The sequence below is a fragment of the Mandrillus leucophaeus genome, unplaced genomic scaffold (assembly GCF_000951045.1).
Source record: "Mandrillus leucophaeus isolate KB7577 unplaced genomic scaffold, Mleu.le_1.0 Scaffold770, whole genome shotgun sequence".
Taxonomy (NCBI): domain Eukaryota; kingdom Metazoa; phylum Chordata; class Mammalia; order Primates; family Cercopithecidae; genus Mandrillus; species Mandrillus leucophaeus.
The window spans coordinates 1,144,353-1,170,326 of NW_012108364.1; the positions used below are offsets into that span (position 1 = coordinate 1,144,353).

A 25,974-nucleotide genomic window follows, 5' to 3' on the forward strand; every position below is an offset into this window, starting at 1 on the left:
ATTACAAGCATGAGCCATCAAAAGTCTGTTAATTTTTGACCCCACACAGCCATCAAAAATCTTTGTAAATTTTTGATGAGGGTGACAGGATCATTCAATGGGGAAAGACTAGTATCTTCAGTAAATGATGACAGAACAACCGGAAACTCATATGTTAAAAAATGAAGTTGGACCTTTACCTCATACTGAGAGGAGACAATGTGCTAACAGCCCTCGCTCTCGGTGCCTCCTCAGCCTTGGCGTCCACTCTGGCAGCCCGCCCACCACTGCACTATAGGAGCCCCGACTCTGGGCTGGCTGAGGCCAGAGCCGGCTCCCTCTGCTTGCAGAGAGGTGTGGAGGGAGAGGCGCGGTCCGGAACCGGGGCCGCGCAGTGGCCCGCGTCCAGGTCAGCACGAGTTCCGGCAGGCACCGGCCTGGCGGCCCCGCCAATGGCCGGCGCTGCTGGCCCAGAGCAGTGAGGGGCTTAGTACCGGAGCCAGCAGCTGCGGTGGGTGCGCCTGTCCCCCAGCAGTGCCAGCCCGCGGGGGCTGCGCTCAAGTTGTCGCCTGGGCCTCAGCTGCCTCCCCATGGGGCAGGGCTCCGGACCTGCAGCCCGCCATGGCTGAACTCCTCCCCCATGGCAGTGGGCTCCCCTGCGGCCCAAGCCTCCCTGACGAGCACCGCCCCCTGCTCCGTGGCGCTGGGTCCCATCCACTGCCCAGGGGCTGAGGAGTGCGGGTGCATGGCCCTGGACTGGCCGGTAGCTCTGCCTGTACCGGGGGCAGGATCCACTGGGTGAAGCTGGCTGGGTTCTTGAGTCTGGTGGGGACTTGGAGAGCTTTTATGTCTGGCTGAGGGATTGCAGACACACCAATCAGCACTCTAGCCCAGGGTTTGCAAGTACACCAATCAGTACTCTGATTACTTAGTATCTAGCTAACCTAGTGGGGACTTGGAAGAAGCTTTAATGTCAAGCTAAGGGATTGTAAATGCACCAATCAGCACGCTAGCTCAGGGTTTGCAAATACACCAATCCCTACTCTGTATCTAGCTAACCTAAGGGGGACTTGGAGAACTTTTCTGTCTAGCTAGAGGACTGTAAATGCACCAATCAGCACCCTGTCAAAACAGTCCAATCAGCTCTCTGTAAAGTGGACCAATCAGCTCTCTGTAAAATGGCCCAATCACCAGGATGTGGGTGGGGCCAGAAAAGGAAATAAAAGCAGGCTTCCGGAACCAGCCAGCAGCAACATGCTTGGGTCCACTTCTACACCGTGGAAGCTTTATTCTTTCGCTCTTTACAATAAATCTTGCTCCTGCTCACTGGGTCCACGCTGCCTTTATGAGCTGTAACACCGCGAGGGTCTGCAGCTTAATTCCTGAAGCCAATGAGACCACGACCACGAAGCCACTGGGAAGAATGAAAAACTCCAGACACGCTGCCTTTAAGAGCTGTAAGACCGCGAAGATCTGCAGCTTCACTCCTGAAGCCAGCAAGACCATGAACCCACTGGGAAGAAGGAACAAACTGCGGACACACCTTCTTTAAGAACTGTAACACTCACCATGAGGGTCCGCGGCTTCATTCTTGAAGTCAGTGAGACCAGGAACTCACCAATTCTGGACATAATACCATCAACAAAAAATTTCCATTATAAAAAAAATTTTCTAAATCATATATCTAATAAGGGTGCAGCATCTAGAATAAATGAAGAACTCTTACAACTCATCAACAAGAAGTCAAGGAACTCGATTAAAAAATAGCCAAAAGGCCGAGTGCGGTGGCTCACACTGGTAATCCCAGGATGTTGGGAGGCCAAGGCTGCTGGATCACTTGAGGTTAGAAGTTCGAGGCCAGCCTAGCCAACCTGATGAAACCCACCTCTACTAAAAATACAATAATTAGCAGGGCACAGTGGCAGGTGCATGTCATCCCAGGTACTTGGGAGGCTGAGGCAGGAGAATCGATTGAATCCAAGAGGCAGAGGTTACGATGAGCTGAGATCATGTCACTGCACTCTAACCTGGGTGACAGAACAAGTCTCTGTCTCAAAAAAGCATGGGGTGGGGGTGGCAAAAGACAAGCTTTTCTCCAAAGAAATACACAGACAACAAGCACACAAAAAGCTACTTCAGGTCATTAATCATTACAGAGATGTAAGTGAAAATCACAAGGATGTACCACCTCACACCCAGTAGAATGATGTGTTAGCTTACCAAACAAATAAAAAAACAAAGAAAAGTAAGTATTAGTAAGAATGTGGAGAAACGAACCCTCAAACATTGCTGGTGGGAATAAAAAATGGTACAGCCATTTTATGTTTGAAAGAATTTGGCAGTTTCTCAAAAAGTTAAACATAAAATTGCCATATGACCCTGTAATTCTACTACTAGGTGTATACCCAAATATGTGAAAACAGGTACTCAAACAGGTACTTGTACAGCAATATCCATAGCAACATTATACACAGTAGCCAAAAAGCAGAAACAGCTCAAATGTCCATCAATGGATAGACAAATTGTAGTGTACAGATGATCCTCAACTCATACTGGGGTTATATCCTGATAAACACATTGTAAGTTGAATGTATCCTAGGTTGAGAATGTATTTAATACACTTAACCAATCAAACATCATAGCTTAGCCTAGCCTATCTTAAATGTGCTCAGAACACTTACATTGGCCTCAGTTGGGCAAAATCATCTAACACAAAGCCTAGCTTATACTAAAACACTGAATATCTCATGTAATTATTGAATACCGTACTGAAAGTGAAAACCAGAATGGCTGTACAGGTACGCAAAGTACAGTTTCTACTGATTGCACTATTATTTTTGCATCATCATAAAGTTAAAAAATCTTAAGTTGACCCATTATAAATCAGTGATCACTTATATACACACGGTGGAATATTATTTGGCTATAAAGAGAATGAAGTACTGATATATGCTACAATTTGGATGAATATACAAAACAGTATGTTAAGTGAAAGAGGCCAGATATAAAAGGTCACATATCATATGATTCTATTTATATAAAATATCCAGAATACATAAATTCATACAGACAGGATAAATCCAGACTGGTGAATTTAGAGTCAAATTGGTGGTTGCTAGGGGCTGGAAGGAGGGAGAAGGATAGAGACAAAGTGCCTACCAGGCAAGGGGTTTTACTTTGGGGTGAAGAAAATGTCTTGGAACTAGACAGAGGTATTAGTTGCTCAATATTGTAAATGTACTAAATGCCAATAAATGTTCACCTTAAATGGTTAATTTTATGTTATGTGAATTTATCTCCAAAAATTATTAAAACACATACACAAACCATAAGTTAAATAAATTAAAGAACAAATAGGAGAGATACAACTAAGGTTAGGTGGCCATAAAATTTCCTAGGAAAATAAGGCTTATGTTCTTTGTTATGACAGAATTTGTGATTTTTAAGACACAATAACCTGTGACTTTTATAAGCTCGTACCCCCTAAATCTGAAAACTGTGTAAAGATAAGGAATAGAAAGACTTGAAGCTGGCTACTATCATGTGATATTTGGAGTTTATGATTAGTGTAGTTGATGCTGTGGTGTGCCAAGAAGATCCTCCTTTATGATGAAAATATTCACTTCCCAGCTGCCATGCAAGTCGCCTGCTGATGATTCCATAATTACATTCCTCTCTTGAAATTTACCTTGGCTGGCTGTGTGTGCTTCTTCACCCAAATTTACACCCCTTCTCAGGGGCACATTCAATCACTTGTCAGTGAAGGACTACAATAATACATTTTATACATGGTAGTGCTATGTTCTAGGGATAAATCAATGAACATGATGGTGATGATCTCTGTCCTCCGGACCCAGAGGTAGTTATATAAGTAATTAGAATAAAATATGTTAAGTGATATGATAAGAGCACACACAAATGTGACTTAACTTGGTCTTGTGACAGGCTCAGGGAAGGCTTCCTAGAAAACATGTCTACCATGATTGCATATTTAGAAAACCCCACCATCTCAGCCCAAAATCTCCTTAAGCTGATAAGCAACTTCAGCAAAAGTCTCAGGATACAAAATCAATGTGCAAAAATCAAAAGCATTCCTATACACCAATAACAGAGAGCCAAATCATGAGTTAATTCCCATTCACAATTGCTACAAAGAGAATAAAATACTTAGGAATCCAACTTAGAAGGGATGTGAAGGACGTCTTCAAAGAGAATTACAAACCACTGTTCAATGGAATAAAAGAGGACACGAACAAATGAAAGAACATTCCATGCTCATGGATAGGAAGAATCACTATTGTGAAAATGGCCACACTGCCCAAAGTAATTTATAGATTCAGTGCCATCCCCATCAAGTTACCAATGACTTTCTTCACAGAATTGGAAAAAACTACTTTAAAGTTCATATGGAACCAAAAGAGAGCCCACATTGCCAAGACAATCCTCAGCAAAAAGAACAAAGCTGGAGGCATCATGCTACCTGACTTCAAACTATACTACAAGGCTACAGTAACCAAAACAGCATGCTATTGGTACCAAAACAGAGAGATAGACCAATGGAACAGAACAGAGCCCTCAGAAATAACACTACACATCTACAACCATCTGATCTTTGACAAACCTGACAAAAACAAGAAACGGAGAAAGGATTTCCTATTTAATAAATGGTGTTGGGAAAACTGCCTAGCCACATGTAGAAAGCTGAAACTGGATCCCTTCCTTACACCTTATACAAAAATTATTTCAAGATGGATTAAAGACTTAAATGTTAGACCTAAAACCATAAAATCCCTGGAAGAAAACCTAGGCAATATCATTCAGGACATAGGCATGGGCAAGGACTTCATGTCTAAAACATCAAAAGCAATGGCAAAACAAGCCAACATTGACAAATGGGATCTAATTAAACTAAAGAGCTTCTGCACAGCAAACACAACTACCATCAGAGTGAACAGGCAACCTACAGAATGGAAGAAAATTTTTGCAATCTACCCATCTGACAAAGGGCTAATATCCAGATGTACAAAGAACAGAAACAAATTTACAAGAAAAAATCAAATAACTCTATCAAAAAGTGGGCAAAGGATACGAACAGACGCTTCTCAAAAGAAGACATTTATGCAGCCAACAGACACATGAAAAAATGCTCATCATCACTGACCATCAGAGAAATGCAAATCAAAACCACAATAAGATACCATCTCATACCAGTTAGAATGGCAATCATTAAAAAGTCAGGAAACAACAGGTGCTGGAGAGGATGTGGAGAAATAGGAACACTTTTACACTATGGGTGGGAGTGTAAACTAGTTCAACCATTGTGGAAGACAGTGTGGCGATTCCTCAAGGATCTAGAACTAGAAATACCATTTGACCCACCGATCCCATTACTGGGTACATACCCAAAGGATTATAAATCATGCTGCTATAAAGACACATGCCCTCGTATGTTTATTGCAGCACTATCCACAATCGCAAAGACTTGGAACCAACCCAAATGTCCATCAATGACAGACTGGATTAAGAAAATGTAGCACATATACACCATGGAATACTATGCAGCCATAAAAAAGGATGTTCATGTCCTTTGTAGGGACATGGAAGAAGCTGGAAACCATCATTCTCAGCAAACTATCGCAAGAACAGAAAACCAAAGGAAAAGAAGTCATTATATGAAAAAGACACATGCACACACATGTTTATAGCAGCACAATTTGCAACTGCAAAGAGATGTAAACTATCTAAGTGTCCATCAACCAATGAGTGGATAAAGAAAATGTGGTATATATGCACCATGGTCTACTACTCAGCCATAAAAAGGAATGAAATAATGTCTTTTGCAGGAACTTGGATGGAACTGGTGGCCATTATTCTAAGAGAGGTAACTCAGGAATGGAAAACCAAGTATCATATATTCTCACTTATAAGTAGGAGCTAAGCTATGAGAATGCAAAGTCATAAGAATGATATAATGGACTTTGGGGATTTGGGGGTGGGGGTGGTGAGGAAGGGGAGTGAGGGATAAAAGACTACATATTGGGCTCAGTGTATACTAATCAGGTGATGGGTGTACCAAAATCCCAGAAATCACCCCTAAATAACTTATCCATGTACCCCAAAACTACCTGTACCCCAAAAACTGTTGAAATAAAAATAAATTTAAAAAATTATCTATGAACATAGTTACTTTTATTTAAAGTAGTTGGAAAAAACCCTAGAGTCAGAAACTCTTGTTTCTCCCCCACACTCTAACTTAAACATAACTTTGCAGAGTATTCATCAATTTTTTCTTGTTATTATAAGCAAAAAGGAGAGGCTAAACTTCAACCAAACAATTGACCCCAAATACAACAGATTTTAAGAGAAAATGTGTATCCTTTAGCCTGAAGTAGATTCTTTCAACAAATAGTAAGCTTTTTTTTAATGCTAACATAATCCTAAATTTGTAATAATTTCAGTGTGACACTGGTAGGACCAGCAGGTTTCCATGCAAAATCATCAGCTACAATTACAAAATATTTTTTATGTTTGTAATGAAAAGCAGAAGCAATACCAAAATACTTAGGTTGGTTGGACATGCTAAAGATTATATCACCAACTGTTCTGGCAATGAAGTATTAGAAAGAGTAGAAAATTTCTCAATCATTTCCTACCTGCTGGCCATATTCCACTCAAGGGCTGGATTTTGAGAATTCCTTTCAGTCTCTGTTAGCACCCCTCCTGAGACACTTTCCTTCTCTGGTTTTAGTTGATCCCATTGTGCAGTACCAATATTGATAGACTGCAGGTCTATTTGGTATTGTCTGTCTTCGATTTCTGATCCAGGATCTCGAAGAATTCCTAAGTTCAAGGCTCTCCTGTAAAGGCAGTGAAAAAAACAAAAACAAAAACAAGAAAACAGATAAAATAACCATTCTATATTTATTTTGTTCACTAACATATTGTCAATACCATTTTTTTCACTGTGGATTACTGATGAATAAACTGGGGCACATCTATGAAAAAGGTTTCAGAAAGTTAGCTCATATTATGACTTGAAAACATATCCAAAACTTATCACTTAGAGTAATCTACAATACAATGACTTCTTACGTTATTCCTGGCACGTTACTCTTTTTCTAAGTACTTTCACATACATGATTTCAATCCCTGAGATGCTCTGAGGTTCTATTTAATGTCCATTTTTTACCAATGAAAAAATAATTCAGAGAGTTTGAAAGATAGGTAAAGTTACAAAACTAGTATGGGACAAAACTACAACACAAATACGAGGTTTTTTGTTTTTTTGTTTTTTTACTCAAAACGCTTTCCCTTGCTAATCATCTACTTTCCTCTGAACTTTGATTTCTTGTCAGGAAAGGTAATGGAGCCTTCTTAATCTATTTCACTCCCTCAACCCTTGCTCTTCATTCTTTATATAACCCAAATGTAGTGTTGAGAAATGACAAGGTTTCTGATGTAGAATAACAGTGAGGTTTACTGCCCCATATAGAGTTGGAACATACAACGTTGATCCTACTGGGTCCACTGCTAAGTAAATGAATAAAATAATCTGTAAAGCTAAATCAAAGGAAGTAAATAGATAAAAATTTTCATGAAGGTTTTAAAGTAAAATAGAAAGGCAGTAAGGTAGGGTGGGAAGCACAAAGTTTGAGAGCCAGAGAAAACTTAAGTGTGCCTGAATTTGGGACCTTTTTCTTATGTTAAGTTTTGTTGGTTCAGAAAAATTTTAGAGTAGATGATCAAAAGAAAAATAGTATTTGGTCCCCATAAAAGTTTTTATCAGCAGAAAAGCTGAAATAACAAAGCGAATAAAAATAGCCTTACTAGTAGAAATATTTTTTAAAGTTTCAATTACAGATATTAGAAAAAATACAATTAAGTTAATTACATCAGTTGAACGCTAATGAAACTTATTATTCGGAGGTGATGGGGGGAGTGTTGGGTCCTAGTGTGAAAAGTACAGAAAAAGGCACAATCTGATTCGGTTTTTGCTTTGGTTGACTAAGAAGGTGTGGAGGTCAGAATAAGCACTCCCAGAGGCTGGTTAAACGATAATGGACAGTGAATGACTACTCAGACTCAAGAGAGCAGGTGTCTGGGCCAGCTGCTCAGGACTGGGCCAGGCAAGGTGAGGGCTGATATTAATTAATTCAAGTGAAGAGAGAAGCAAGGAGCAGACATGAGTGGAATAAGCAAGCAGCTCAGGTAGTGAGACGTCACAGGGAGTTATGAATGGGGGAAAGGGGAACAAATAGCCAGTGATCAACAAGCCATAGCAGGAGCCAGAGAAACTGAGGATAATTCTCATGATTCCTAAGGTAGGAGCTGGATCTGTTTCTTCTCCTTTTTAACTTAGAAAAATTGCAGGAAAAGTGACCTAAAATTTTACACAAACTCAAGAACTGCATTAGAAACAGGGCTCATAAGTGGGCCATTAATCCTTTCAATTTGTCTTAAAGAGAAAAGGAATGAATGACAGTGGGGGTAGGACGGAGAGGCATTTTGAGAGTCTCTCTGTAGAAGAATGTTCTAGTTTCATTTAAATATTGGTGTAATTCTGTTAATTCTTAAAAGGCCCAGCTCAGCTATCATTTTTTTTATGAAGACTTTCCTGATCACCCTTCCTCCAAACTCCCTCCTTCCCAAATCTGTGTTCTTAGGGTCTCTCTATGCTTGTAAATACAATAAAACCACATTGACTTATCAGTCTTCCCAAATATGCCAAACATTTCTTGAAGTCAGGAACTATCTATACTATCTAGCAATAGGTAAATGCTGTTTCAATTCACTGATGTGAACTGACATAAATCTTTACAAATCTCAGGTGGAGAATGTATCTGTACATAGCAATAAGAGCACATAGTCTTTAAAACACTAAACTTTTGAATCAGGGCCACATAAATTCTGATCGCCAGCAAATAGATCTGAGGCAGTTGATGGCCTAACCTATTTCCCTAGATTATTACTCCCCATATAAACATTACTTTTACTTATTTTAAAACAGCCAATGCTCTGTACATTTTAAATAAACTCCCTAAACATATTTTTAAGGTGAACTAAAATACTTTAAGAATGCCTTTGAAGGAAAAAAAATGAAAACAAAATTAGTGCTATATTAAAAGACAAATCAACCTAATCCCAATGTAAACAACCGTTTTCCTATTTCTCTTGACACATGGAAAAACTGTATAATTACAAGGTTACAATCACAAAAACACCGAGTTTCATTAGAGTTTTCATTGCATTCAGGCTTGAAATTTCCCATTTTTTTGCGGGGGGGGGGGGGCTTAAATTAAGCTATATTTCTCCTGTCATCATTTGTTGACAACATGATTTCCCACAGGTTCTTCTTCCCTATGCAATACTTTCTATTTTGAGTGATAGCCAGATACTTCCAAAAATGTAATTTTCAAATTTAAAACTTTTAGGGATCAGGATTAGTACTTCTACATTTTTTCTTATTGCTTGCTTTTAAAATTAAGTTATATATTTGATATATTGACATATATGTGACATATTTGATTTGAAAAAATTCAGAGTAATTTATAATATTTGAGGATATAAATCCAACTTAAAAGTTAATTGCAAAACCTTCCAAATCTCAGCTGGGGAAAGTAGGATAAGCAGTTGATTTATGTGAGTTTTAGTCTCAGACTTTCCAATGATCATGAGCTTGCAGAAATTATTTAACTTCCCTGTGCTTTAGTTATTTTGGTATAAGGACTATTATAAAGATAAATAAAATATATGTGTAATTGAAAAACTATTCATAAAGTACCTTATAAGTTTTATGACTATTATGGAAGTATATTATCGTATATGATTTTGAATGAGCAGCATATTTAAATCACCAACTAATCACAAATGCACAAGTATCAAGATAAAACCAAATCCACTTCTCTATGAATGAACTGCAAAGAAAACGATACAGATAAATGTTCCTTAACATTCCTACTATCACCTATTTCTGAATATGGCATATTAGAAACTCTGAATGAACCTCCTAGCTCTAATAACCAAATTGCTTTAAAAAAAATTTAAAGTATTTTTTCAGACACATCCTGGAGCCAACACCAATAACAGAATAACAGAAACTGGAAAGTCTTCCAAATAATGTGAAACCAGGAACCATGATAAATAAGCACCTGCCAAAGCTGACTTTTACTCTACAGTTTTCTGCTAAATCCTGCAGACACTGATTTTCTGCTCTGTTAACTGCACAGGAGGAGAGGAAGCTCAGGGCTCACGCAAATGATCAATCTGTTTAATAGAAGACAATTCACATAAAGCTGAGATTACCAAGGGTCACCAGCAGTGAAAGGGTGAATTAGAAAGAGCACTTCTAGGGAGCTCTGTGGTGATAGGACAGTTCTGTATCTTGATTGTGATGGTGGTTACATGAATCTACATGTGAAAAAATTACATAGAGCACTATATACATTAACACAAATAAGTGCATGTAAAACTGGCAGAATCTGAATACAACTGTGTATTGATTGTACTGATGTCAACTTCCTGGTCTTGATATTGTACTATAGTTACACAAGACGTTTCTATTGAGAGAAACTGGGTAAAGTGCACACAGAACTTCTCCAAATATTTTTTGTAATTCTTTATGAGTCTATATTTCAAAATATATTTTTAAAGCAACAGTCCTCCTCATGCTCATGTAGAAACAGACAAGGCAATTTATCAACTTACTTGTCTTTACCTTACTAATGGGTAAAGAGGAAAACAAACAAACAAACAAACACAAAACCCAAACCAAAAAACAATGCTCCAAGATTTTGCAATCATGAGCTAGCACTTGGAAGTTTGGGTCTCAAATATGTGATGAACAAAAAATTCTGTCTGGAGAGTCTTGCTCCAGGTAGACAGTGCTGCCAGATGACAGGCAAAGGCAAAAGTAAAAGCACAATATCTTGGGATGAAATCAATTTCAACTCAAAGCTCTTCCACAGATCAGGTTCCAAGTGAAATGAGACACTCACAGACAAAATTCACAATTCACACAACAGCAGAAGCAATGGACAGACTAGCAAATATAAAATATGAAATAATTATTTAAAAAGTAAAAAAGCATCTTCAAAATATGAGCAGGGAACAAGACCTAACAAAAACAAAAACAAAAAAACTCAAGCATGCCCAGCTTGAGTGATAGTGAATAAAAAGAAAGATCCAATGAAATCCAGAATGTAATCCAAAGAGACAAGGAAATACTATAAATGAAAGAAGGTTAAGATTCATGAAGAATAGAGAGAAAAAGTCTAAAAAATGCTTAATTAAAGCTTGCGGGAGGTAATACACAGAACAAGGAGGAGGCAATATTTGAAGAGATAATATCTGAGAATTATTCCACAATTATTGAAAATGCCAAGTCCTAAATCCAGGCAGCCCGAAGTATCCCAAGAAATAATCACTAGGAAGACACTGGTAAATATATGAGTAAGTCTAAACAAATATTATGTTTAAATTAATAATAATGATGTCTAAATTGTGATGAGAAAATAGGCCAAAAATAAGACACAGGAAAATAATAGTATATAAATAACGGGACCAGATAATTTGACATAAAATGTTCTAACTTTCTTATATTGTTGAAGAAGAATATTAACTTCAAACTTTTGTTAAGTACACATGTTAACATTGCTAGAGCAGCCACTAAAATAACAGATATGGAACACATAACTTCCAAATAAATAAAAATTAGAATGTCAGAAATGAAAAACCAAAGTTAGGCAAGTAGAAAGCACATAAGAAGAAGATACAAATAAAAATCCCAACATAATAATCAGCATAAATATAGATAATGTAAACTCTCCCATTAAAAGATAAAAACTGTCATATGGCATTTAATAAATCACAGTTAATATTCTGTTTTTTATGAGACACACCTAAAACTTCAGGGCACAGAAAGAGTCAACAAATGGAAAAATATATACTAGGCAAACATTTGACAAAAAACTTAAGTAATTATATTTACATTATATTATACAAGATATACTTTAACTCTATTTAAAAACAGAGTTACTGTCTGAAGACAAAAGATTCAGTACATTTGGAGGTTAAGACAATTCTAAATTTATTTGTAAAAAGAGCCTCAAAACATATGAAAGAAAAACTTATAGCTCTACAAGGAGAAACTGACAAATCTGTCATCGATGGTGGAATACTTTAACCCTCTAAGCAGATAAGAAAAAAAATACAGAAAAATTGAAAAACATAGTATGTGTGATGAGGTGAACATTTACAGAACACAGTATCTGACAACTGGAGAATACATATTTTTCTCAAGCACACAGGAACATTTAAAATACAACCACCTGCTAGGCCATTAAGCTAGCCTCAGTACATTTCAGTGAATTAGTATCATATAGACTGTATCCTCTGAGCACAATACAATTCAGTTAGATATTTTATTAAAGAAGAGAATTCACAAAATTGCCTATGTTTAGAAATTTTAAAACACACTTCTAAATTAGTCATCCACTGGTCCAAAAAATCATAATAAAAGTTAATACTTAAAAGCAAATGTTATGCATTAAACATTGTAGGATGCAGTTCAAGTGGCACTTACAGGAAAATTTATTGTCTAAAATACTAGTTTTAGCAAATAAAAAAGGCTCGATAAGCTGAACATAAAAAGTAGAATAAACTAAAAGAAAGAGGGAAGGATATAGAGCACAATAAAAAAGAGAGAAGATGAACAAAGCCAAAAATAGACAAATTTCTAGCATTAAAGGGGAAAAAAGATAAGGATAGAAGGCAAAATAAACTATATTTGCAAGAAAAAAGGAAACATAACTAGGATGTTGTGAAGATTAAATAGATAGTTAAATGAATAGGAAGATTTATAGAGACAAAGATTTTATGACTTACTATGGGGGGAAAAAATACCACAACTCTCCTAGTCGTCACTGTCCCTAGAAGATATTTCTATTAATATAGTGTCCTCTAATTTCTTCTACAAAATACAACATTACTTCTTCTACAGCTCTTTTTCTACATGAAAATGACTCTATTTTAAAACCATATTGTGACAAAATAAAACTGCTAGTAAAGTAATAAGTGGTAGAAAGCAACCAGGTTCTTCCCTACTCATAGCCTTAGTCAGGACTGTCAAAACTATATTCTCCTACCAAAACAGCCCTTCCTCCAGTGACCTGACTTGCATTATCTGTTCAACAGATATTTATTGGGCACTGTATGTTAGGTATTGTGATAGGCCCTAAGAATAATAGGTCCCTGGATGGTCCTTGCCCTCATAACACTTACAGTCTAATAGGGGATTTAGAGGCAATTATACAACACTTAATACTCCAAAAGGTTATGTATAAAATAAAATTGGAAGCACACAGAAGGGACACCTGACCCAGAGTTGGGAGGCCCAGGAAAGAGGAAGGCAACGTAGAAACAAGTTCAAAAAAGTCCAGTTATCTAATTTCATACAAGAAAGAATCTCCAGCAGAGGAAATAGCAGATTCAACGGCTGAAAGGTACGAGGCAGTAGCACATCTAGAAACCCTGAAAAGGCTCTGCACAGTGCGCCTGGAGAGAGGCAGTGGGGAAAGCAATGGCATATGGCATGGAGGTTTCCAGCCAAGGACAAGCCCTTTTGTACCAAGTATCAGAGACTTGTATGAGGCCCAGTGTTTGAGGAAGAGGTGCAGCCCACAAGATGGGCTTGCCTTGTAAACTTGGCATTTTCTCCCCTGCCAAACAGCTTGCATAAATTCTGTAGTAGCACAATAGCCAAGAGGAGAGAAAAAGCTGGGTTTCTGTCTTAATTATGAAAATTAAGTGAGATAATATATAGAAAGCCTGGCACAGAAGTCATCACATCATAAAAACTTCAAAAAGTATCAGGAAAAAAAAAAACCCTACTTTGAAATCTTTCCTCAGACTCTGTATAAAATGTCAAATAGAAGTAAAATGATTGGAAAGTGAGAATAAGACAGACTTAGCTAGATAAAGCAAATACTAGGATTCTAAAAAGAAACATCAGCTGAGCAGAGTACACCAGTGATACTCAATTTAATAAATCAAACCCAATGAATTCTACTCACATTTTCTAACCTGACCTGTTTCATCAACTTAACAATGTCTTAACAGTATGCTGGTTAGTATGCAATAAACCTCTTACTTTCTAAGCCAAGAAAAAGTTTATTGTGTAAAATTTAGGCCAAATAAAAATATTCTTGCATCTTTAAAACACAGTTTCTTCAACAGTCTTAGTCTCCTGAGCTATCAAAACCAGGAAACATCAATGTATTTCATCTATAGACAGTTTTCCAAGTACAAATGAAAATTTCTATTACAAATTATAAAAGTAGACCATTTGGCTTATTGGTTTTAGTTAATAAAATATTATATTTTGAAGAATTAGCTAATATGTATAAAATTTACAAGTTTAGTTTAATTTTTCTCTAATAAAACAAATATAGGATAGTTTTTCTGGCAGATAAAAATTTAATTTTTCTTTCTTATTACATAATCCCCAAGTTTATTTTTCTTTATCGTTATAAGAAAATACAGTAGTAATGCACTGATTTACTTTATTTTCCAAAAAATAGGAGGATGTTTTCCCCCAACTTGAAATAGTCACTAATCTCTATTTTTTAATATGTAAGATATACTCCTGTTTTGTCCTATACATAAATATTAAAAGCATTTTTGTTTTGTTTTTCAATATGAAATTAAGAAAACATATTCAAAATGTTTTCAAATACCATATGCTAGCTTTTTAAAATTATTATTTTTAATGAAAAATCATAATTATATACATTTATGGGGTACATTAACTTTCATTAAGCATTATTAGTGCAAGATGTCTTCTGAAAGATATTTCACATCTCATGGCACATTAGAGTTTTTTTTTAAGTTTTTGGTAAATGGTTACAGACACAAGGTTCAAAAATAATTTACTTTTATTTTTTCAAAGATTGAAAATCATTTTACAATTTTACAACTTTTAAAATGCTATTTTCCCTAAGCAAATAACTTTATAACTTAAAAATAAGACTGGCAGGAGTGAAAAACATTCTGATTGCAATGCCAAAAATTAAAGTATATTTTATTCAAGGAACTTTGATTTAGAACACCAAGTTTTCCTAGCACAAATAACACTTGCAGAATAATTAGAGAGAAGAATTCTAACAGAATGATACTTGACTAAGTAGCTAATCATAGGTAAAGGACTATAGCTTGCCCTATGGTGAGGACCAGAATGCCTAATGTTAACAATGTCTGCCTTAAAAATACAATGTAAACATCTTCTAATAAAAAAGCCTTATGTTGTTGTTTCATTTACTAATTAAATGTTTCCTAGAAATGTTTGCTATCATAAACAAGACTCAAATTTTCTGGTCTCAACTTCACATACTTCTAAAAGCTCTATGAACTTCGCCGTCTCCTTATTGCAGCCTTTAAAACCTTTTAGCAATTCAAATCAGGAAAGGGGGTGAGTCAAGAAGCCCATGACTTCCTTACCCTTAGCACAAAAAGCTGCTTTATTGGCTAAAATGTAGGAGTTATAATTGTAATTGCTTTGCCCTTCCGAAACTCTTATCCCATACCATTTGAACCATTCAGCAGGTGGTGTAGGAGGATAAACTAAAGTCTGCAATAGTTGGTCAATAATGTAATCATAAGGAACCAAAGAAGACTTTAAGTATATAACAGGAAACATAGCTTTAATGTTTTTCTTTTTAAATTGATTTAGTCTGGGTCAGGCCTTTTGTATGTTTACATAAGGAACAGCTCATGTTGAACCATTTACTACTCACTGCTGAATAGGCATATCTCGGGAATTCACTGTAAAGAAGTGAAATTCATTCACTTATAGCTCAATTGAGATCCACAAAATGTTAAATAAAGCAGAAAATAGGAATGAAAAAGAAGTAAAACTTTTATGGCTTGATTAAATTAAATGTCTACATATTTATCATCAAGTCTCCATAAGTGACAGTAATTTTGAGAGTAAATAGGACAGGGGATATAATAATTGTCTGTCAGACTGAAACCAATGTTGAGTTCCATCATCAATGATTAGGGCAGGGGTACTAATCTTCAGAGTGTAGAAGAATCACCCAAGGAGTTTGTTCACAATGTTAAGCTCCCATCTTTAGACATTATGATTCAGAAGGTCTGGACTAGGCTGAGGAACATGCCTTCTTTTCCCTTTTTTATCTAAACTAGCATCTCTATTGGTTCTCAAAACCACACTCTGATACTTGGGTCATCATAGCTCTTTAACTTTGAACATTATATCTCTGCTATCTGAACCAAGGTGAGCATAGAAAAGGTGCCCAAAAATCTAAGGCTGTTTCACTTATAAAACAGAAGAATTCATATTTGCTTCCTTCACTGAACTACTTAGAGGAAGCATCTCTTTTCTTTTTCAAGGCTAAGGTTTCTGTTAATTCACTCCACCCTTGAAGGCTGGGTTATGTTCTTTTCTCTCACCTCCATGTACACAGCAACAAGTGCAGGGCCTGGCACATGGCAGGTTTTTAATACAGGAAAGTTGAATGAATTAGAAAGCTGAATGAATTACAATGTCGAATGTATTACTTCTTTATTTCCTTTACTTCACATGGGGATTTTACTCAATCACCTTTTTCTTTTTCCTCCTGCATCTTTTACTGTTCTGGCTGAAAACACGTTCAAGTTATCCTCTCTCTAGTTCTTCTCTCTATAAAAGAGACACAGAGACACACTCTCTCCATAAGTCCTTGCATTCCCCTAGCTACTACATTCTTTCTCTCACATTCCCTTTTAGCCAGAAACTTTTTTTTTCTCTCAATATTTCCATTTTCTCACCATTTATTTTCTCTTTGCTAACCAAGAACAATCAGATATCATCCTTAAATTTTCAAATACTGGATCCAATGGGCAATTTTCAGTCATTAACTCAGCAGGCTTTTCTGGGTATGTGACAATTCAAAATGGCAGTATAGCATGCTGGTAAAGTGCATAGACTGAGAATCCAGCCTTTCTGGGTCTATAATTCTAGCTCTGACACCTGTCACCGGGTACTTTTGGGCAAATTGAAGTTTCAGTGCTTCATTATATTCACCTAAAAAGCAAAGTCACTGGAGGACTTAAATGAGTAAAAAGTAATATCTGACACAGAGTAATTAATATGTATTAGAAGTTATTATTTTTATGAGCTTGCTCATTCTTAAAATTTTGCTCTGTGAACACCATACTCCGTCAACTATTCCTCACTAATCTCCTTTACTAGACTTCTTTCTTTTGTTTGCCAATACTGGTTTCTCCAGGGCTCCAACTTCAGTTTTATTTTATGCTTTATGTGAAATCATTTGTGGCACAACTGATTCACAGATGCCAGTACATGTACTTGTCAATTATAACTCTAATGAAGGAGATTGGCTTACAATTTCTGGTCCAGACAATTCTATGATGAATGGCACACATCTGTAAGACAGCTGGCTATTGTTAAGGTTCCATGGTCAATGATGGTACAATATAATGCTGTAGTAAAGGCATGAATCTTAAAGTCACAATTATATTCAAAATCTGCTTCTACTACCTAACAAGCTTTGTATCCTTGGGAAAGTCAACTAAACCTCACTGTATATCAGAGGTTTACACAGGTTTCTTTTGGGATTAAATGTGGTAATGTTAATTGACATCCTTAGTGTCTAATAAATGACATCTAGTTATTGTTATTACTACACAGAATAAGAGAGAGGCTGGCTGGCCTGCTTTGGGACTGAATCCATATAATCAGTCTCACTAACTCTGTGCTACAACATCCAAAAGAACACTGATGACACAGAGCTAGTTTAATAAGCAAAAGAATCCCTTAATAATTTCTTGAGCTGAAAGAGAACATTATGTAAGAAAATTTGTTCTCTATATCTTTAGTCCACATGCTAAATTAATTCTAAAACATTCATCACCCGTTTCGCATTTGCAAAAGAAAGATGCTTGCTTATAAGAGGAAAGGAGTGAAAATTGAGTATATCCAATTATTAACTTATTTTCTAAGAATGTAATTTCATATCTTCTAGAAAAAAATAATTTTTAATTACTACAAACTTTTTAATGAAGCAGCAATTTTATATTAACAAATGGTTTTATGACGGGGAAATAATAAAACACATTTTTCAATTAAACAAATTATTAAATGATTTATATATACAAACACACATAGTATGAAGTAATAATGACATGACACTCAGCAGTATTTATCAGCTCTTTTCTTTCTGATGGCTAAATTATAGGCAACTTCATTAGAATTTAAATATTCCTCTCTTTCTACTTGAAGATTCTCAAAATAGTCTCACTGGTTAACACTGGTTAAGCAAATAAACTAAATTTTCACAATCTCTCTTCTGGAAAACATGAGCTTTGAATTTTTGTTTTCTGTTTTTGTTTTTTTAGTGAACAGTCGTAAACTTCAGCTAAATCCTCATTTGCTCACTAATGTTATAAATGGGTTATACTGGCATGCTGATTTAAGATGCTATATGGTATACAATGTACAGTCAATGTAAAAGGCATAAAAATAGACCAAACACCGTTCATCTCATTAGAAATGTGTTCAACTGCAATGCACTAACTGACCATGATTGTACTAAAAAATCTGTTGATGTTATTAAAGAATCTATGTGTGATCTCAGATATTACAGAGAAAGGTGCTAGAATAGAGAAAAATAAGAATATGATTTCAATTTTGTTAAAAGTTTAATTATGATGTTGATCTTCAACCAAATAGATTACTTGTTAGAAGGCTTTTAAGCATTGAAAATAGAAAGTGGTCTATATTAGGAGTTCTGTGAGACAACTAAGAACACATTAAACCAAACCAGACCCATTTCCTTTTTTGGTTATAAGACAAGGATAACGAATGAGAGAACAGCACCAATTTTATGAAACTCGATGTTATAAAGATGTGTAAATGATAATATGAAGATACTTTCATTAATAGAGAAATATTGACTTGAGGAAAATATAGCAAAATGGATTCAGAACAATCAGATATCATCCTTAAATTTTCAAATACTGGATCCAATGGGCAATTTTCAGTCATTAACTCAGCAGGCTTTGGTCAAATCCAAACAGTATCTATAGGGAGGTCTCTAGTAACATGCCAGAGGATTTGCATGAACTAAATGGTTTTTTAATCATTAATTTACTGAATTCATATATATCAGTCATCAAATATTTGGATGAAAAAATTGGGAAATATAGCTAACATGGTGAATGAGAAAATCTAGATTCTATAATATCTCAAAATATTAGAACAAAGAGCTAATAAAAACTAGTAAGATGAAATTTAACAGCAACAAATGTAAAATTCCATATATGGGTTCAAATAACCAACATACAGAAAGAGTTTACTTGAAAACACTTGAATTTTTTTTTTAAAAAAGGACAGTAACAAAAACAACAAAGGAATGCCTAGGAAAGCTAGGCTGGCTTATGAGAAAAAAGAAATATCAAAAGCATTGTCAAATGTGATACCAGATTTTTAAATAGCATAACACATACAACACACATAAAGCATTACAAGATTAACTAATCTCTTCCTTAGTGCACTAATAAAATAGCATAATTCTTAAATACTATTCTTTCATTAATATTCAAACATTAAATTTTAGAATGATTACATTTAATTTGCATAACTTAATTCAAGCAATTATATATAATAACTCATTATTATACTTGGGATCAGAGAGATTTTTTGAGAATGTTAGAATAATACATTACAGGTGTGTTTCCATAAAATCCTCATAGATTTCTTCAATGTGCAAGCGCTTGGCATAAAAGTTAACTTCATATATACTGAAGTCCAGAATTATCTTTCTTAGCAGTGAAGTTTACTGCAATTCCCACAATGGTGACTTAGAAAGGCTAATTGTAAATGTAGTAAAACTCTAAATTCTGCATTCTTTAGTTTTCTAAAGATGGTAATAAAATAAGCGCATCAAATTTATCATGTGTCCTTATTAAAGACAGTCAGACCTTCTACCAACTTGTTTCTAATGTTCTACAATATATCTTCGGCAACAGTCTTGTTTTAGGATTCTCCTATAAAATCTACCAGAGCTGCAAGTCAACTTCTATTTTACAAACCATGAATCACTCAGACTTTATTCCAACTGTGTGTGCATCGTTTCTCATTCAGGTATTTTCTTCCTCTCTCTATTCAAAGTTTTTCATTTCATTTACTTAAAATCTCTGATTTTGGTCATTAACAGTCTCCCTATTCATTTCCAAATCAAATTTGGAAATCCGAAGATTTCTGTGAAATTATCCTTGTGTTTATAACGTTCCCTCTTTATCTACTAATCAATCATTTCCTACTCATAAAATTATGTCGACATAGAAGACTTCTTTTCAGAGATTATAATTTCAGTTAGGATTCAGAATTGACTCCCTTTTATTCATAATCTCAACTAAAGATGGTCAGCAATAATAGTGGTAATTTAAACACACTGCTGAGTCATTAAAAATAAAGTTTTAAAAGAATACTTAATGACAGAGAGAGAAATGTTCATAGTACATTGCTTTCTAAAGTCAAGTTCTTCTTAATTTTCTAAATAATTTCTGTAAGAAAAAAAACATAGAAAAATATTTATGAAAAGTAAATTGTAGCTGAATTAGTTAAACTGTATGTAAACAAGTACTAATTCCAAACTGTTTAGGAAATCTTTAATAACAATTCTAACAAAGACATCTCCCTTTATCTCTTAACCGAATTCATTTTTATTACTATGTCATTAATTCTACCACTTAAATTTTTTTCTCTTTAATTACATTCTTTTGTTTCCAATCATTCCAATTCTACTACCAAATTATGAAGAGCTTTGTAATACAAAATACAGAAATATATAAGTGATAGTAATAATATTAATAATGCCACTTTACATTTGATTACAGTTTAATGGTTTGCAAAGGGGTTTCAATATTATCTAGGTAAATCACAGCTCACAGGGTGCTATAGGTAGACTCCATTTTACAGATGCTGATGATTTAGGTAAGGAGGATGAGAAACAGCATAGTCCAAATGGGAAACCGCACCTTCTGACTACAAATTCAGTCCCCTCTTGTCGCCTACTTTCTGAACCTAACAATATGAGAACTAGCCTTCAAAATAAAATGTAAAACTATGCTTTATTTAAATGTATTTGTATGTTATGTAGTTGGATGAGAAACTGTAAGACTTCAAATTAAACATGATAAAGACTAATTCCAAGGCAACAGATTAGAATTGATTTAAAACAGGAAATTTGAGGAGAAAAAAAAAACCTTTAGATTTGTTATATAACAGATCAACTCCTTTTAAAAAATGTCACATTATTTAACATGGTTTTTAATGTATGGAGTTACTTCCAACTCACAAGTATTATAAAATTGGTCAAGAAGAAAGACTAGAAACAGAAGTTAGTATTCTCAAACTTATAATAATCATTAAGCAATTCTCCATCTGTAAAGAAAGGTATGAACTTTAAAAAATACAGCAACAGTCCATAAAATCTCTTAATGTATGATGTTAAAATATGAATGATTTAATTGCAAATCAATCAGAATAAAGATGGTTTCCTTAAGGAAAAGTATCAATCATGAATCTTCTAGTCAGCAACAAAGGCTACATAGTCTAACATTTGATCAGAACATTTAATATATTTTCTTGACAGTAGCACAATGCCCTTCAGTTACCATACATTAGAAAGCATATCTAATCACACTAGGGTATCATCCATTAATTTATCACCTTCAGTTGTAGAGAGAAAATATTTTTCCTTAAACATCACCCACAAATATCTAGTACCAAGATAATCCCAAGTGTATAGTGTCTAATGCACAGTATTAAGGCTAAGTGTGTTTGCCAGAGAGCCATGAAACTCTTATACTCAGCAACTGGGAATATAAATCTGACACAATTTGGTGAAATCTATCAGCACTGAGGCTATGTAACCTATCACCTAGCAATTAAGCTCCTAGATACATAACCCAGAGCTATGTTGCCCGATAGCTACCAGCTATACATGTCTCTTTAAAATTAAGTTAATTAAAATTAAATACAATTTTAAAAATTTAGCTTCTTAATTCCTTGAGTCATAGTTTAGTAGTTACATGGCTAATAGCTACTGTATTAGTCACAGTAGTTACAGTAGATAATGGCTACTGTATTAATGCAGATACAGAAATTTACACTATCACGGGACGTTATACTGGAAGGCACTGCCCTAGAAAAACTACTACATGTGTGTACAAGGAGAATGTTGAATAATATTCATTTTAACATCACAAGTGATAGAGAAAAATTAAAAACTTAAATCTCCATCAACAGAAGGAATGACATAATAACCTGGCATATTCATGCAATAGAATATCACAGTAAAAATCTATGAATGAAATTATGTTTGTCCAAGTGATGAGTCTTACATGGTAGAGTTTAAAAAGCAAGGTATAGAACAGAGGAAGGTGGTGGCTATAGAAAAAGCATTTTCTTGTACTCTATATTGTTTTGACACAGTTGTTTCAATAAAAAGGCCAAACAGAATTATGGTGTGGTGGTTAAGAGCACAAGCTAGCTGTGTGATCTTAGGCATCCCTGAGCTTCATTTTCTCCACTGTGAAATGAATTATAGCACTGAGTAGTGCCTAAGGATGTAGTGAAAGCTAAAGGAGGTAACATATAAAACAGTACTCTGTAACCTGTAAAATGCTATCCAAATGCTAGCTACTAATATGGCCTATTATTAGGTAGGGCTTGAAACAACAATTGAAAATTATCTGGGAATTTTAAATTGATATAAACCTCTTATGTAGCTGGGATAAGGATGCTTGTAAGGGTTTTGTTGTTGTTGTTGTGTTGTGGGTTTTTTTTTTTGCAGCACATACAAAATTACAATTTCTCAGTTCATCAGTGGTATTTTACTTATTTAATTTTGCATAAGCAAAAAGGGGTAGGTAGAATTCTTTCCACAATTCAATCAATATATTAAATACTATAGTCAGACTAAGCACTAAGCAATCATTTCAAAAGCATTCAATAAGTGTAATAATCATGACTGAATTATAAAATTCAGTAAATATTTCTGAATACTTACAAAGTACCAGACAAGTTTTAAATGCTTTATATGCATTAATTTATGTAATCCTCATAACAACCCTATGAGGTAGGTAGTATTATCATCCCTGTTTTACAAATAAAATTGAGGGATTTAAGTGCTGTATGTTGGCCGAGGTCACTTGTAAAGGCTGTGCTCTTTAAACACTTACTTGCTACTTGGCACGGTATTTATTTCTCCCAAAATAGTGCAAACCTGATCAAAAATACTTAGGGGCTCTTCATCCACCTATGTAATAAAGCACAACCTGAACACCTTAACCAGGAATTCAAAGCTTCCACAATCTGATCTCAATCACTTGTCCTCATATCTCTCTCATTATGCTCCAATAACAAATACACTGATACAAAAAACAAGCATCCTCATGTCTCTAAGTGTACCATGCTTTATTTCTGCCTCTATTCTCTGACCACCTTCTTTTCCTCCACCTGGCCTATTTGCCATAGCTCAACATATTATTCAAAGTCTCACCTATTTCCAATTCTTCCACTGAGTTTTGCAGTGGCTACTATAGCACCAAGAAACCTCTCTGAGAAAATCTCCCTTATCTACTATCCATAATCAAGATGTGATAATATATAGATATTATTAGGACCCTCTATTATTCTAAAGAACAATGATGTGACAAAGAAATTCTGAGGATGTCTGTGTCAGTAACAAAGGCCGGGCTTAGGCTGCCCAATAGCCCAATAGCCTTGCATGGTGGCTCACGCCTGTAATCCTAGCACTTCGGGAGGCCAAAGCGGGCGGATCATGAGGTCAGGAGATGAAGATCATCCTGGCTGACATGGTGAAACCCCATTTCTACTAAAAATACAATAATAAAAGTACATACTTTGAAGAAATGTGCTAGCTATGTTCCAAGGTTTAGCATTAGAATTTGCTTCTTTTCAAAACTTTTCCCTGTAGGAACTTATCCTGCAAGTGGAGGTACTAGAAAAGTCTCCATTACATTGAGGAGTAAACACCATTCAGATTTCCAGCAATACTTATGTTTAACACATTAAATATTATTACTGATAAGAACTCCAAGTATAATATTTTATCCACGCATTCAGGAATCAACAAAGCTAAGAACAGATCACCAGCTATTTCACTTGGGAAATGAAACACCACTAGGGCATTCTTAATATAAAGATACTTTTTCTTCAGGAAAAATTAGAATGTAAAAATCTTTTCCCCCATCTTCTCCACCAAAATATGGAGATAGATTTATTTACTTTGGGCATTAATTTTTTTTTTTTTTTTTGAGACGGAGTCTCGCTCTGTCACCCAGGCTGGAGTGCAGTGGCCCGATCTCGGCTCACTGCAAGCTCCGCCTCCGGGGTTCACGCCATTCTCCTGCCTCAGCCTCCTGAGTAGCTGGGACTACAGGCGCCCGCCGCCACGCCCAGCTAATTTTTTTGTATTTTTAGTAGAGACGGGGTTTCACTGTGTTAGCCAGGATGATCTCAATGGGCATTAATGTTTTAACTTGGCCAGAGTTATACAAATATTGGAATAATAAATGTGCTATGCCTTGTTGTCACTCAAAAGTGGGAGCTGAATAATGAGAACATATGGACACAGGGAGGAGAACATCACATACCGGGCCCTGTCGGGGTGCAGGGGGAAAGGGGAGGGAGAGCATTAGGACAAATGCCTAATGCATGCGGAGGTTAAAACCTAGATGACAAGTTGATAAGTGCAACAAACCACCATGGCATATGTATACCTATGTAACAACAAACCTGCATGTTCAGCACAGGTAACCCAGAACTTAAAATAAAATTAAAAATAAAATGTGCTATGCTTATTCTTAAGAATATAAAAAAGATAATTTAGTACCATATGAAAAGCTTTAGCCACATAGGGTTGACTTTAGTCAGAAAATACCAAATATTTCACACAAATATTTAAACTATATTGTCTATTCTGTTTATAAATTCTTACATAAGTTTTAATTGATACCAGAGAACAATATTCTTTGGTAATCTTAAAAACAGATAAGTAATACTAATATACAGTATATGGGGTATAAATGTATTACCCCTAGAGATTTTCTAAGCTATAATTAAAACAGAAAAGGCATAGGGAGAATTGAGGCAACATATAAAAAAGTCACAATGTACATTTGGCAGTTTTTATAAGCAGAATAATGACTAAAAAAAGCATTTAATCTTAGTATTTGTGCTTCTACACCATGACTCTCTACATTTTAAGAAAATAACCCTGTAATAGAAAACACTGAGCGATAGCAAAGACAAACATTTAAAACATGAAAGTACAGTTATTTGAAATAGGGACTCAAAACCACAATAAAAACCCACAGAACAATTATACAGTTTTTAGATTTTGGTTACAAAAGAAATGCAAAAACAAGAAAGCTTTTGTGTCTTTCAAAAAAAATACAAAGGAAACTGATTGAGATAATATAGAATATTATTTTACTGATAAATTCTTCAATTTCAAAAATTTAGTTTTAAAAATGACATGGTCAAAAGTGAAGAAATAGCTAGGAAATATTCTATGAATAAAATTGAGACATGAAAGTGTTGTGAAAAAGCATATTCTTCACGCCTTAGCATATGTATGTGCTGAGGCAAAAGCATTCACTACAAAATTTATGAACTGAGAACAATGAGGTCAAACAGCTAGCTGTTAAAGAGACGCTATAAAAATGACTTCCAATTTAGCTAGTGATGAATTTTAGATCTCTTTTTTCATTAATTCTGTAAAGTATTCCTTAAAAATATAAATGCTCAGGCCGGGTGCGGTAGCTCATGCCTGTAATCCCAGCACTTTAGGAGGCTGAGGCAGGTGGATCATGAGGTCAGGAGATGGAGACCATCCTGGCAAACACGGTGAAACCTCATCTCTACTAAAAATACAAAAAATTAGC

At 35.3% G+C, this 25,974-nt stretch overlaps 1 protein-coding gene across 1 annotated transcript in view; it reads right to left on the reverse strand.

Annotated features, from left to right (window-relative positions):
- The window catches only part of VPS13B (vacuolar protein sorting 13 homolog B (yeast)), a 542,268-nt gene that overhangs the window by 308,384 nt on the left and 207,910 nt on the right, over positions 1-25,974 (reverse strand). The window contains exon 13 of the mRNA XM_011966737.1: positions 6,633-6,836. Coding sequence (XP_011822127.1) covers positions 6,633-6,836 — 204 coding nt within the window. The remainder of the gene's footprint in view (positions 1-6,632; positions 6,837-25,974) is intronic.